General features: G+C 35.0%; 1 protein-coding gene across 1 annotated transcript; it reads right to left on the reverse strand.

The window, feature by feature from the left end:
• Positions 1-773: 773 nt before the first annotated feature.
• Positions 774-15046, reverse strand: LOC148957235 (peroxisomal membrane protein PEX14-like). The gene is made up of 12 exons (XM_089115708.1): positions 14928-15046; positions 12465-12506; positions 11507-11650; positions 11342-11370; positions 10152-10192; positions 8427-8524; positions 7002-7098; positions 5399-5433; positions 4075-4137; positions 3600-3688; positions 2657-2778; positions 774-1582 (listed from the first exon to the last, which is right to left on the reverse strand). The coding sequence occupies exons 1-12, from the start codon at positions 14961-14963 to the stop codon at positions 1515-1517; spliced, it is 864 nt and encodes a 287-aa protein (XP_088971834.1). The 5' UTR covers positions 14964-15046; the 3' UTR covers positions 774-1514.
• Between the last annotated feature and the right edge of the window lie 14 nt (positions 15047-15060).

Genomic DNA, 15060 nt, shown 5'->3' on the forward strand with positions numbered 1-15060 from the left:
ACACAAATCACATGAAGAAGAAATTGCTTAAATGTTTTTAATCATCAGAGAGACTACTTCCTCTTTATTCCCCATACTATAGCAACTCCCTCTGAGGAAATTTTTGTCGATAAATAATCAATGTACTAATTTAAGGCACACCAACTAAAACTTGCCCAAGAGCTACTTAGACAGTCAACTTATGACCTCTACTTGGTTCAGGCCTCTTAGCACAGCCAAAGACTCGCTAGTAGATCTTTATTTTTACCAAAACCACACTCAGTCGTCTTTCAAACGATTTGTATTGAAGGGAAAGGGGGAATCGGTATATTTGCACACGGGTTGCTACAACTCTGAATAAAATGAATGGTCTTTTACAAATTCTTGGTAATGAAGGAAATATATTCAGGTTTAGTAGCATAACATAATTTATCAGCTGACCTCGCCCATGCGTGGGTTTGGTCTTTCCCATAAGATAAACAGCCTATGGCGATGGTAAGTGTTCATAGAAATGACTTCAACAATTGTATCCATAAATCTGAATGCTCGATGTGACAAGCTGTATAACCAGCTTTCGGTGTGCTAATTCGGTTACAAATGACACGGATTTTCGTTCCTGATTACTAAGAAAATTTGAAAGGAAAGTTACGCAAACTTAATAAATAGCAAAGAAATCAATAATCTAATCATTAAACATTTCACATCAAATAGTTTTTCATTTCTAATCAAACTGGACAGATCCAGCCACAAATATCAACACAAAGAGTACAACTTTGCAAGGAGGTCACAAACAGTGCAATTTCAAAACTTGTCATCTTCTAAAATTACATTGCAACCTATTTACGTCTTTTAAATCTGGAAATGGACGCTGTCTAGAACTATTTTTAAATAGAATGAAGATTCAGATAACTCACATTTAAACTCTTCATTTATACATTCTTTTGACGACAGGAAATGTCTCCATTCACAGAAGAATAATACTATTTGCATATAATTAAAACAACATTCACAGTAAACGAACAGCCAACCTTGAAAATACTCTCTGCTAGAATGTGTGGGAGATGCTATCATGGAAATTCATACAGATGTCATAAATGCTTCTGGTAAAGAAGAGATCTAAATCAATCAAAACTATGATAATCATCAACATTCACTTGTATTTTAAAGTTTATCATACATAACCTTTTCATGCAATATTTAGTTAGATTTACACATTTGACTCAGACAAGAATTTTCAAAACCCACCTACGAAATCAAATGTGTCATAGGTTCAGCAGAACCTGACAGATTTATGCTGCACACCACAAAAACTGAAAAAAGTTGATCCATACTTTTTCAGACTTTATCATGATCAAAATTTCATTGAGGCAACGATATAAACATATTTATCGGTCCTTTCTAGGGTAAGGTTCATTACCTTTCAAAAACCATTTTTTGCATTACGGAGTATCATTTAATAATATGGCAATGCTACTACTTCTTTGCTTATGAAAAGCTTGCAAATAAGCCTACCAAACACACACAGTCAAGCAAGATCATTGAGATGAATCAGCCTCTTGGCTTTCTTCCTTTTCTTGTTTTTCTTTGTCTGGGTTATCAGTAGCTGTTAAGACAACAAAAATGTTATCAGGATTCAACTAAATTTTAAACACTGCAGACTTTATTATATGCTCACTACTCTCAGCTCAATTTTGAAGTAAGCAAAAATGATTAGAGATTGGTTTTAAACACAAGCAAAAATGATTAGCGATTGGTTCTAAACACAAGCAAAAATGATTAGCGATTGGTTCTAAACACAAGCAAAAATGATTAGCGATTGGTTCTAAACACAAGCAAAAATGATTAGCGATTGGTTCTAAACACAAGCAAAAGTGATTTGTGATTGGTTCTAAACACAAGCAAAAATGATAAGCGATTGGTTATAAACACAAGCAAAAATGATTAGTGATTGGGTCTAAATACAAGCAAAAATGATTAGCGATTGGTTCTAAACACAAGCAAAAATGATAAGCGATTGGTTCTAAACACAAGCAAAAATGATTAGAGATTGGTTTTAAACACAAGCAAAAATGATTAGCGATTGGTTCTAAACACAAGGCTCATTGTGGAATGGGTTCAGTACACCTGTTTAAACAAATGCCTGATCATACGTTTGATAAATTGCTCAAATGGTTGTTTTATTCGGTTAAAAATTATGGTGTTTGTCTTTGTAACCATTTAGGGTGTATGTCTTGACGCAGAATTGTGCTATCCTATGGTCAAAAGCATTAGCGAAAAGCTCGGAAAATTTAGAAAACATTAAGCTAAAATAACTGCATCAAATAAAAAACTTATCCAGGTATAAAAAAGAATACATGTAAATTTAGGGGTATGTGAAAAGTATACATGAAAATAAAACCTCCCGAACACAGAGTTACGCTCAAACAGCACAGTTCCATACGAAAGAGTAGATTGAGAAATACCTCTAAGACAAGAGAGGGAAAGAGCGCCTTCTTAGTCAAAAATTCTCTTGATCATAATAATATTTGCTTGAATCAGTGGGGACCCTGAGAATGAAATGGCTGCACACAATGGATTTCGTGCCCTTTTGTTTCTAAAGAATTATACAATATGTTGGGCGAAGAGAATATCTAAACACAGAATTATTCCTTCCTTATTTATTGGTACTTCTACTTACGTTTTGTTTCTGCAGACTGATCCCTTGCATCTTCAGTCTTTTCTTTCCTCGAAACTTTCTGCCACGCTGGAATCGAGGGGGACGTCGAGGCAGGGGCGAACGGTGCACCAGGAAATTGCGAGCTGATAATAACCACACAAAATTTTAAGCAAGTTGGAATTTTTGCATATTTCAAATTTGATAGGTAAGAAAATATAATAAATCCAAAAGAAAATCTGAAAATCTCTTGGAACAGAAATTGACGGAAATGGAAAATAAAGAATTGTACGATAATATCAAAATTCAACCAAGAAATACTTTAATGGTTAAGTCAATGATTTCTAAAGGTTAAATTGTTAATAGTTATAGGTGCAAGGTTGACTGGCTGTATAATACATCTTAGATTTCAAAAAGAAGTCTTTAGAGTGCGCTATTTAAATATAAGCTGTTAGTGAGGAATAGATCGAGTATCTAAAGATCCAGTTTGAAATATAGAGCGAGTTGTCAGAAAGCCGGAATTTTTCGTGGCTTTTTCGTTTTTCTATTTTACTTCACGATATAGGGTCTTATAACTTGAGCTTATACATTTCTGACTCAAACTTGACCTTCTTCAAATGTTCTTCGAAAGTTAAGAGCATGCATTATGAAACTGGGGACAACAACGTTTTGTTGCATATGCCGCCATTGGTTTGAGGTTCCATATAAACCAAAAGATAATTGACTACTAATTTGATACGCTTACAGAGAGATCTATACATAATTTGGTGCTTCGAGCAGTAGCCTGAAGATGGAACAAACCATGAAACTGAACAGCTGTTTTGTTCTAAAGATTAAAACCTAAATTTGATGTCACTTATACTCGGTTCAAATTCTACAAAATAGACAGAAATAGAGTTACTGCAGTCTGTCAGAATTGTTCTGGGCTAAGTAAAGCTGTAGGGCTGAGTAAAGAGAGACAAGTTACCGACTAAGAAGAAGGCTTTTAACAGAACTGATCTCCGATTTCACATCTGATAAACTTGTGATATCTGAAGGCAGAAGGTCCAGCCTTTTCTAGAAAAAAAAACAAAATCAGGCCTACATTTTACATAACAAAAAGATATTACAAAGACCAAAACTTCCAAAAAAAAGAAGAATAGTTAACCAAAATACACCAGCAATAGAAACACGAAATGCTGCTTCAAAAGGTGTGACAGTTAGCTGTGGCTAACTGTAAACGGAGCTTGATTAAACTGCGTTGAGTATTTGGGTATAATTTCTACTTGACTGTAAACAGTTACTTGACTCTAAGAGGAGAGACAATAAACGGCGAAACTGTAATACCATGCTTCACAGTAGAATACTCTATCAGTTAGAAAAAGTTCGTAATAAAAGTCACCTGAGAGTATATCGGCTAGAGAAAATAGATTTGCAAAAAGACAATACACGAAATCAAGTACCTTTGAAACAGCAAGCTCTGCACTGACTTCTGCCAGCGTAGCTTGTTGGTTTTTAAGATTTTCCTTCGAATGTAAAAAGACAAACGTGAAGATATTAAACTCCCTAAAAATGCTTCAAAGCAAACGATTCAAGTTCCCGAATAAAAGAACATACAAATGCATCGCTCTTCAACCTTCTATGTAATATTTACGACAAAGTTGGAATTAAAATAACACATTAGAGATAATTGATATACAGAATCTGAACTTTAAAATGGCTTACAGCTTTTGCAGAGAAATGACCCCGCTAAGACAATGGTTTCTCTCAACACCTACGCATGCTAATGATGAGAACTATCTGTGTTGACCCACAGTAGGTCACGGTAGCACATTTTTCCTACGTGCTATTAAGTTGTGGATTTTACGGCATATTCAAAGGAAACGTCTACAAAATTCAATTAGCAAGCTAGATGATTGCAATTTTTACTGCTAACAAATTAAATCGGCAGATACTTCAAATCTCTTGTCTCGTGCTAAAATTCACACCAAATACCGTGCATTTCAACGTGTGAAATAATGCTTCGAACATAGTTTTATCAGATTTCTGCCCATGCTTAAAAAGTTGCGAAATTCAATATTAAGCTCTTCAGGTTCAAATGCGAGATAAAAATTAGAAGCAGCTTACATTATAAGTTTTAGCCTTACATTATAACTATGCCAAAGCCGATAATTGGCCGCTAAAGCTCTATCTAATCTAAGTAATGGCGCCTTGAGAAATCAGATTATGCAATATGCCAGTGGATTAATTTCAGAATTGCTTCAATGCTTTCTGTAACGGCTAAATCCAAAGATACGTGTAGATTAAAAGTTCTACTTTTCCAGTTTGCAAGCAGCATTTTATACAGAACATTCTTCTAAAATAATTTTGGTTTCAGGCTCATAAGCATCAAAGTCGTTGACTAGTGCAGTATCACAGGACCCGGGAGAGGGACATTGTTCCCACAATTTTCTTGCTAACTGGAACTATTAAATCCCCTTTTAGGTATTAAATAGGTAACCCTCTTTTTTGTCCCCCCCCCACTATAGAAACGGTGGCGCGGGTCCTGTTTCAACGAAAATTATTGTCTGAAGGAAGTCTAAAAAAAATGTTTTCTTTCTGTTGGTGAGGTAAATTACAGACTAAATTTGATTTTTCTGGCAAACAATTAAAATATAATAAATCAGTGGAAACTTTATGAACAGTAACAGTTTATCATTATGGCCATTTTAGTGACCCTTAACAGCAGCACATACGAAATAAAAGTAAATGGAGTATGTTCAGATTTTGGATGCGAAAATTTCATACCTCTAATGTTGTAAATGTACTCTTCATTATAGAACCTACAAGAGATAAACAGAGTTAATGTTTGCATGGAGGAATACCACAGGCAGCAAGAAAGAAATTGGCTTCGTTCCAGTGACAATTTAAATCAATATATGAAATTGCGTATTCCGACAAAAAGCCTTCAACACAGCTGAAACAAACACGTAAACGCACGTCGAATTGCATGCATATATAGTCCCACATCTAGCCCCCCCCCCCCCTGTTCCATTAAAAGTTGTTGTGTACGATGTGCGCCTCAAATGCGAAGCAGTGGTCAAGCAGAAGACTCTTCGACCACAAATATACGCCACGGTATCACCAAAACAAAAATTTCTCTTGACTATACAACTGAAAAATTATAAATAATTCTTTAAAAGATGGTACATTCGTGATAAGATGGTTCAATTCCACTAAGTTAGCTTAAAAGGTGAAGGCTAGTTTTGGAATATCTCAGCAACACAACAATTTGCTTCCATTTTTTGAAAAAAGGGCCGACAGAAAATGAGGAAACAAGAAACAAGAAAAATTAAACAAAAAACGAGCAAGCATGATTAGATATTAAGGCAAAGAAGCTATGCAGTTGGCTTTGGTTGAAATAAAAAAACCAAGTTACCCGCACGAAATAGAATAAGAGTATTAGATGGATATAGAGATGTATTTAACAGAAATGAAAACTTTACTTCCAAGGATAAAAATCTAGTTACGCTACTCAAAATAAACTGCAATATGCTAGAATCAGTGCGTAAGAAAACTTGAGGAGATACGCAAACGTGGAAATAAAAGAAGATACAGCCAGGTGTTGATTAATTTTTGAAAACGGACACGTGGTTGCAGCATGGATGGCTATTTGGATAAAAAGGATACATGAATACAAAATCAGCGGTATTTTATGAAATAAAGATCTCAGTTTGACACAATAACACATGCTGAAAGATCATCTTTTAAGCAGCAAACATCCTTTTAAACGCCCACTCAACAGCGTAGCTAATACGAAAACAAACAGTCGAGCAGTTGCATTGACGTGAACTGTCTTTCTGAACCCCGCCTCTTTCATAGATTGACCGTCTAAAGCAGGCAGGATAGGAAAAAGTCAAGAGCAGCCTGAAGAAAGTACAACAATCTCTGTTTCTAATAGACAGACCCTGCTGCCAATAAATGTCGAGCAAAATTATAAAGAAATTTTGCAAAGTATAAACTCAAGCAAAACTATGAAACATTGCTGAATTCAATCAATCGAATCTTTGAAGATGGCACGACATAACAGGACAAAGCATACTGAATAATTTTTCGTCTGACACTCTTCAGAGTATAAACGTCAGATAATGACCGAAAGTAAGCAGAAAATTTATATCCAGGTGCGGATCGAAGGCAACCTGAGAGAAATTGAAATCCTCTGTGACACAGAAAGATTTAGCCGAACTTGATTTGCGAATCGAGGTAACTATCACCAAAGTCTACTGTACACAGATTCTGAAAAGCATGCTTTCAGCATGTGTATACGAATTGTAATGATAATTTCACCAAAAAAGGCATAGTTCGAATTTCCATGAATACAAAATATGCATTATTTGAATTGATGACTTACTGAGCTCACTGACTCCTTTAGTCAACTGTTTAATATTTTCTTCTAGTGACTCAGTCTCTTGGATTTCCTTACCCAAGAAATATGGAACAACATAAACCTGTTTAAGATATAAAATAAACCTTAAAACAACACAATGGTGATAACGGCACAGCGACTCTGACTTCCTAGCAAGCACATGTACTATTAGGCAAACTACAATTTTTGCAAACTTTTTGTGATAAACAACCCTATTTCGATGATAAAAACCATCCATCTTCAGTCCATAAAATTTTTCAGAAAAATAAAAGAGGTGCAAAGAAGTTATGGCATATCCTCATAAGAACTTTGAGATAATAGCAAGATTAATCACAATCATATTCTAGGTCAAGAGCATTCATTCTGTTTGCTAATGTAATACCCAGTACCTGATTCAAGATTACTTGCCAACTAGAAAACTATGCATGAAAGGACACAAGAATCGAATTTGATATCATATTGAAACTGCTTCACGGTGTCATAAGAAACAAAAAGATCACGGAAAAAGATTATTTCCCAATCTTAATAGCATCTAAGATAAAGATTGGTCAGATTTAGTAGCTTGCAGGTTCAATTAAAGCAATTGGGTAGCAATAAATTGGTTAAGAGCCAATGAATATCCTTCGTAACCAAAAAATTTGTATTTATTTTTATGTTTGTGACTTTTTGCTATAATTTAGGTCAAAGTTACGGAAAATTTAAAAAACAAATTATTTTCAATAAAAAGCTTTGTTCATATGCTTCCTTTAAAACTATTTACAAGCTTGAGCATTAATAAGACTCCTAAAAGAAAAGATACAACTTTGCAAAACTACGTCTCAGAGCTCACAACCTCAGGATTGAAACAGTTAGATACGGAAAGAATTCTATTTCTAGGACCGATAGAAAATGTTCGTATTGTCAATCTTTTAAAAAAACTGCTGTGGAGGATGAAACTCATTTTTTATTAATTTGTCCCCGTTACGAGACTGCTATGCTATTTATGATTTATTAAAAATTTCCCAGAATATCATCCCTTGACCTTTGTGATAAGTTTATCTGGTTGTTGAGTCAAGAAGATACGTATTGTCTGATATCAATAGCTAATTTCATATCGCTGGCTTTTGAATCACGGGAATCGTTTGGGAAGTTCTCTATGTGCATATATACATAACTTTAACTGTTTGGCTTATAATAATTTTTACATTTGCTTATCTTTGTATTAGCTGTTTGCTGTTTTCTGAGATTTATTGTTAATTTGCAATTATGCTAACTTGTAAGAATAGTAATTTTGTTGGCGATGGGCCATTTTGGCCTGCAAGCCTTTTTGTCACAAAAAAATGTTAACAAAAGAAAAATGTGTTTCTCTGAAAAAATGGTTCAAATACAGGCTCTGAACTGGCAATCAGATTGCAAATTGGCACTACATACTCTGATGGCATACGCAGCTGCATAAAGGATGCCTCCACCAATCACGACAGATGATAGCTGACTTGCAAAACTGTTTGATGTAGGTTGTGTATATGGAACTGAAAGAAAAAAAAAGTACATCTGGATTAATCCTAATCAATTAGAAAATCTTACTTAAAAAGTAAACCTTAATTAGAAATATATATAGGCCATACCACCATAAAACCTTCACATTATTACAATTATCGCAATAATTACAAATATAAAAATATACAATATGGTAATATTGGGACAAGAAAATTTTAATGAAATCTAAAGGTATTGCAAAAGAGGGGTGTGATTGTTTAGAAAACGAATTGAAAAATGATGTAAATTATAAGCACCAAAAGAAACTAATAAATTTTTTTGGTTAAAGAGGATATTTACTACAAATCAATCAGTCGTTGGCAATAACCAACAATATTTATCAAGCCTCTGAAGAGCTGCCTAGCAAAGAAATGCGTGCTGTTTTATTGGATTTGTCCAAGGTTTTTGACAGAGTAAGCACGACGGTCTTCTCTATAAATTGGAATGCAATGGAATATCTGGAAATATTCTCCAGCTTCTTCAAAGGACAGAAAACAGCGCGTAATTTTAAATGGGAAATGTTCAAAGTGGGAATCGATCTCAGCAGGGGTACCTCAAGGATCAGTCCTTGACCCGCTGCTCTTTCTTATTTACATAAATGATACAGTCAGCAACGTGTGGAATAAAGCTTTATGCTGATGACACATCCCTATTCTCAGTTATTGATGATGCAAATGTTATCGCTCGAGTGTTGAATCGCGATCTTGAAAAGATAAATTTGTGGGCATGGCAGTGGAAAATGCAGTTTAATGCTAATAAAACGGAGGAAGTCATCTTTTCCTGTAAAAGGCATAAAATGAACCATCCAAAACTTAGAATAGAAAGTGATGAAATTGTATCTAAAAATGAGCATAAGCACCTAGGATTGATTCTTGACTCAATACTTGATTTCAAAAGTCATATAAGAGAGACTACTCTAAAGGCACGCAGAGGAATTGGAATGATAAAATGTCTTTCAAATTACGTTTGTAGAGAAGTTCTTGACCAAATATATAAGCTTCAAGTTCGACCGCACTTGGATTATGGAGATATCATATACCATAAACGCGACCCTGAGGGTTGAATGCAAAATGCTTAGGGTTGAATTCAGCGCTTTGAATGGGCATAGATTTAAAACATAACTTTGCCTGTTTAAGTCCAATGTGTGTCTGTGGCACTGGTAAAGAGGACAATGAGCTTTTTCTCCTGCACTGCCCTCTATACAGCATGAAGCGCCAGGATCTCTTTGACCAGCTCTCAGGTAACGATGGATTCAATGTTGCCGATGTAAATATGAAAGACCTTTGTCATTTACTCTTGTTTGGAGATCGGAATTTGGGTACAGTTGAAAACAGAATTATATTAGAAGCAACAATTTCCTTCGTTAAGGCTTCGGCAAGGTTTAGTTAATGCCGAAATACAGCCGCAGCACCCCTTTCATTTCTTTCTCTAACTTTTATTTTATCCTATTTTCTCTTTCTTTCTTCTTAGACGATGTAACTTGTTGTTGAATTGTATGTGGCATTCATGGTGAGGACTCGGTGACCTTGTGTCTTTGCTCGCAATGAATGTCACAGCTTAATGTGATTGTAGTTTTAGTAGTTTTAGTTGTTCTAAATTGATAAAAAAAATATTTACTACCTGTGGATATTGCTGCTGCATCATTTTTTGGTGGTTCACTCCTACAATAAAGCATGTTATGACTTCTATAACATAGATTTCAATTTCTTAAAAACTAGCCAAAAGTAAATTGTAATAATAAGTAAATATATTTACTTTCTACAGTCACATAGGCAGGGGCGCCTACACAAGGGGGGCTGGAGGGGCAGCTGCCCCTCCTGCCCTCTTCGAAGAGGGGCAGAGGGGGCAAGAAGTGCCCTGAAATATGATGACTACTTTGACTACTCTCGTTATGTTAATATATATTAGAAAATACTAGATAGTTGATAACACCAGCACAAAAATGCAGAGAATGAAAAGTTTGTCTGTGACAAGGTCGGTCACATAGGGAGAGCGGCAAAGATAGTAAATGACAAACAAAAGATGTGTTCCCTCAGAAGTACTCCAGGAACCTAAGGAGGATGAATCGGTATAAAAACTTAGCGGGCAATCAAAATTTTACAACTAGCCCATTTATAACAGCTATGATTTTTATAAAACCAAAACTTGTGAATAGTGAGTGGCAAAGCAATTTAATAACCATTTTCATTTATGGATAATTTCGTCAACATTTTCTTTATGTTTAGAATCTTTGTTGGTAAAAAACCCAGCTGTATGGGTGGCACATATTCAAGTTAATATTCTATTATATTACCCCACCCTAGCCCCCCTCCCACCTAGGAATGCTCGATTATGTTAATAGAAAAATTCAATGATTTGCCTTCGGCACCAACACTGCCCCTCCTGCCCTAATCTTGTGCAGGCGTCCCTGCACATAGGGTCACATCACAGCCACTATCACATAGAGATTTAGCCATAAACATGCAAAGCCAGTCAATTAAGCTCTAATTACTGTCATGCATTTCAAGCAATAATTGGTGTGAACATACTAAACAAAAGTAGAGTATTGTTTATGCTTAAATTATTAATGTACTTGAAGCTATGAAATTATACTGGAAACCTGGCCCTAAAGAAGATCAACAAATGAACAAGCCTAGAGCAAAGGGAGGCCCTTTAACTATAGGCGCATGGTAACTATGCAGCTTACGATCAAAATATGGCATAAAGGTTTATTTCTGTTACTTAAATGTTGCTCTTTTCAGAATTTGTCATCATTGACATCAAATCATCATAGGATCACAAATAATATTGAACGTATACAATATACACACCTTGTGATTTCTGTGGTATACTTTACATCCTAAATAAAACAAAGGAATCTAGTTAAGTAAAATTTTGAGCTTTTACTTTCTTACTTGATGCATTTACATTAAGAGTTTTCTTCATCTCATATAAAATGCAATACAAAATCTTTTGATTTCATATCTTTGTCATACCTTGTCATCTTTAGTACCAGACCTGCCAACTGCTATTTCAATTTCTTTTTCAGTCAGTCCTTTTCTTTTCAAGAAAGAAAGCCGATTCTCGAAAGTTGTTTTTCTAACATTTGGATTCTTCAAAAATTTCACAGCTGTGGCAATCTGAAAGGCAAAATTTTCACTAAAGACTCAAGTAACAATCTTTTCTGAAACAAAATGAAAGTCTACCTACATGGCTCAAGAAAGTGAGAATTGTGGATTAAGTATAAATGAAACAAAACAAATCCCACAGTCAGAAAATGTGACTTGTGTTTAAAAAATGCCTGAGATATAAAATTATCCTTTCAGTTAGCATGTTTAAAAAAACATGGGTTGTACTTGATCCATAATTTTAAGTTTAAAGTCTTTGTTATGATGGCAATACAATCTTGAGGCTGTAACTATTTGCAAATATTTCTATCCTCACCCTCTCTAAAAGATCCTATTTTAATGCAGTGCAATATGCAAGAATCAGTGCGTAGGAAAACTTAAGAAGATATGCAAATGTAAAAATAAAAGAAGATACATCCAGGTGCTGATTAATTTCTGAAAACAGGCACATGTATGCAGTAAAACAATTAATAATAAAAAATTTCTGCCATGTCATATATGAAAAAAGGTTAATGAAAAAAGCACAAATGCTTGTAATCTTATGAAGTGAACATACACAGGTTTGCTACAAGATACATTTGGTTTCTTGTATACCTCCAAAGTGCAGAAGGTAGGAATAGAGAAGAAATACTATTTAAATCAAGATAATTAAGCCAAGAAGCACCTCTCTCTATGGTGAAATGTCTGTTTAGGATTCAAAATGTCTGCTGCAGCCAGTGGTCCATATTCTCTTCTGCCTTTTCAAAAGCATTTTAATGTTCTTAAGGACTGGTGATAAAAGAACAGTCACAATCAGATAAAAAATAAAAAATCAATTATAGAATACCTTTTTCTCATCAATGCTTTTTTGTGACATTTCCTCTTTTACCTAAAAGTAAGGCCATGTTAATCATATCTGTTCACTGCTCATAAAACATATATAAAAGAAGAGAGAAGTTTCATGTAGGTGATATTTCAAAAGTGTTCTACATTTGGTTTGAATTTTTTTCACCAATTAGCTGAATCTGACTGTCGCAAAAGTTAAAGAAATATGAAAAAACAAATTTTTTGGTTCATGATGAATGGATGTAATTGTGTTACAGGTGTAAGTTGAGGCTCCCAAAAATAACAGAATAATGGTAATTTTGTTTATGTCCTGGTATTTTGATATTATGGGCTTCATATGAAACATTCTCTGCAAGGTTATTACTAAAAGTTCAATAATGTTCATTTGTTTGTGCACCAGAAACTTCACTTTTCTGAAAATTTGGGTCGATATACCACACAGGCATGAAAGATTGCTAGGAAAGTTTTTATTGTTCACTTATGTCATTAATTAGAGGCCTTAAACCATTCAAACTATCTCTATACACTCTCTAGAAAATATAATGCAAAGCAGAGGGCGAAAAGTCAGGATTATCCGAAAATGGCTATGCCAGACCTCAGTCTTTGTAATATTAGGTGTGCGATCGCACACCCACGCCTCCACACATGCCCAAATTATCCAAGGTGTGCAAATCTTCGCGCACGCAAAACAAAGTATTTGTCATAAGAAATTCTTAAAAATTGCATATTTTGGGAAGATTTCTAAAGCAGCAGTAAATAAAAGTCGCCAAATTCAAAGGTAGTTCTGTCGTTTTCCAAGGTGTTGTTCAAGTATTCCCATATGGAATTCCCATTCAACTGAGGTGTCACAAAGTAGTTTAGACAAGATCATCTTGTAGAACAGTTTTTCAACCAAGGGGTGCCAAGGGGGAGTAATCTGTAATCAACACCTGTAAGTTTCAAAACACGGCGATTTAAAGTTTCAATACAAGAGATGTCTTCACTGTTCACTTGATTATTCTGTTCTTTGGTGATCATGGTAAAAGGAAACAAAGTGGAGCTGGCAACATTTATTGGTTGGGGAAAGAATGGAATAATCGAAAAAGAAGCTGTGGCAAAATATGATTGTTACAGAGTAGATGAGTTCCCCAACCTGTGCATTCTAGCACTGATAATGACTGCAATCTCTAGGTAAAATTATTCAGTAGAAAGAGCATTAAGTATTCTCAGGATGGTGTTAATGCCAGAAGTTGACGAATGTCACACAGTGTTATGGAGATGGGACTTTATATAATTGCAATCAATGATAATATACGGACTGACGGAGATAAAATATCTTGAAAAGGGCAACAGAGCTCTCTCTATCTTTGGAAGAACAGAAAATATAAGCTTGATAACAGCATTGGTCTATCAAAGAAACCTAAGCTAGAGAAAGAGAAGGAACAACATTTCACGACAGATGGTACTGGTCTAGGAGCAATTGAAATTTTTTTCAATGCAGCGATCTTCAAATTACTACAAAAGATTCTATCTATAATTACTTTCTAGAGAATTTATTAACATCTAATTCATTCACATTGAGATTTCACATGAAATTTCTAGGTAAAATTCCTTGGTTTCTGTTCAGTTTGTAACACAAAACGTCTCCTTGAAAGCAGCACCCAATTCAACAGGAGTGAGAATCAACCGATAAAAAATCGGTTTGCATTGCACGCCATTGCACCTGCAAATTAATCAAGTCGTGCGAAACCCGGCACACAGCCTATTTTCATATTACAAAGACTGAGACCTTACACAAATTTATCATGCCAAGAAAATTATGGACAAGCATCTGTTAGTTATTAGTGATGAGACCGAACAGAAGGTATTGGAAACTGAACTGAACTGACAGCTTCTAGACTGTTAAGTATTTTTTTCTGCAAGGGAACACCAGAACCATAATTTTGACATTTGCGGATAACGAGCGTTTCCCGCGAAATCGAGCGCGGAATTTGTTGAAGCAAAGGCTTTCAAAGAGACCTTGTATTCATTGTTTTTTCTTGTTATCAGAAGTCAGAAGTTTAAATGGTGGAATATTCAGGAGAATATGACAAGAAAAACAAATATCGTGTGCGGAATCTATGGCAGATTCTTAATAATGCGCAGGTGGAATGAAGGATAGAAATTATTGACTGGGACTCAAACTTTCAATCTGGGACAGCTCTGAGGTGACCTGACTTACAACTTACCAAGGAGCGACAATCAAATCTATCATCTAGTGGGAACTTGAAAAACTTTGTTTTTACCTATGAAAAAATCACCTTTCGTAAAGAGTCATTCTACATAAATCTTTTAATTAAGCCTAAAAATGTTTGGGTTCTTTAGACACCAAGCTAGACACAAGGGGGAGTGTCAAATACGTATTATCGCTATTAGCGCGCTTAAGCACAAAGCGTCATTTAAATACTGAGGAAACTGTTAGAGATCAAGATAGATCTACTGTTACCTCATTATCTACTTCTTTATCAGCTTCTTCTGCCATGACACAGACTAAAAATCTGTATCAGCTTTTAAGGACCTCTTTTACTTCTACTTCTTGTTGTTTCTCTTCCAGACATGGTTTCGAGGTCCTTAATGGG

Source organism: Rhopilema esculentum, unplaced genomic scaffold, assembly GCF_057945365.1.
Source record: "Rhopilema esculentum isolate cy_ngs unplaced genomic scaffold, ASM5794536v1 HiC_scaffold_36, whole genome shotgun sequence".
NCBI lineage: Eukaryota > Metazoa > Cnidaria > Scyphozoa > Rhizostomeae > Rhizostomatidae > Rhopilema > Rhopilema esculentum.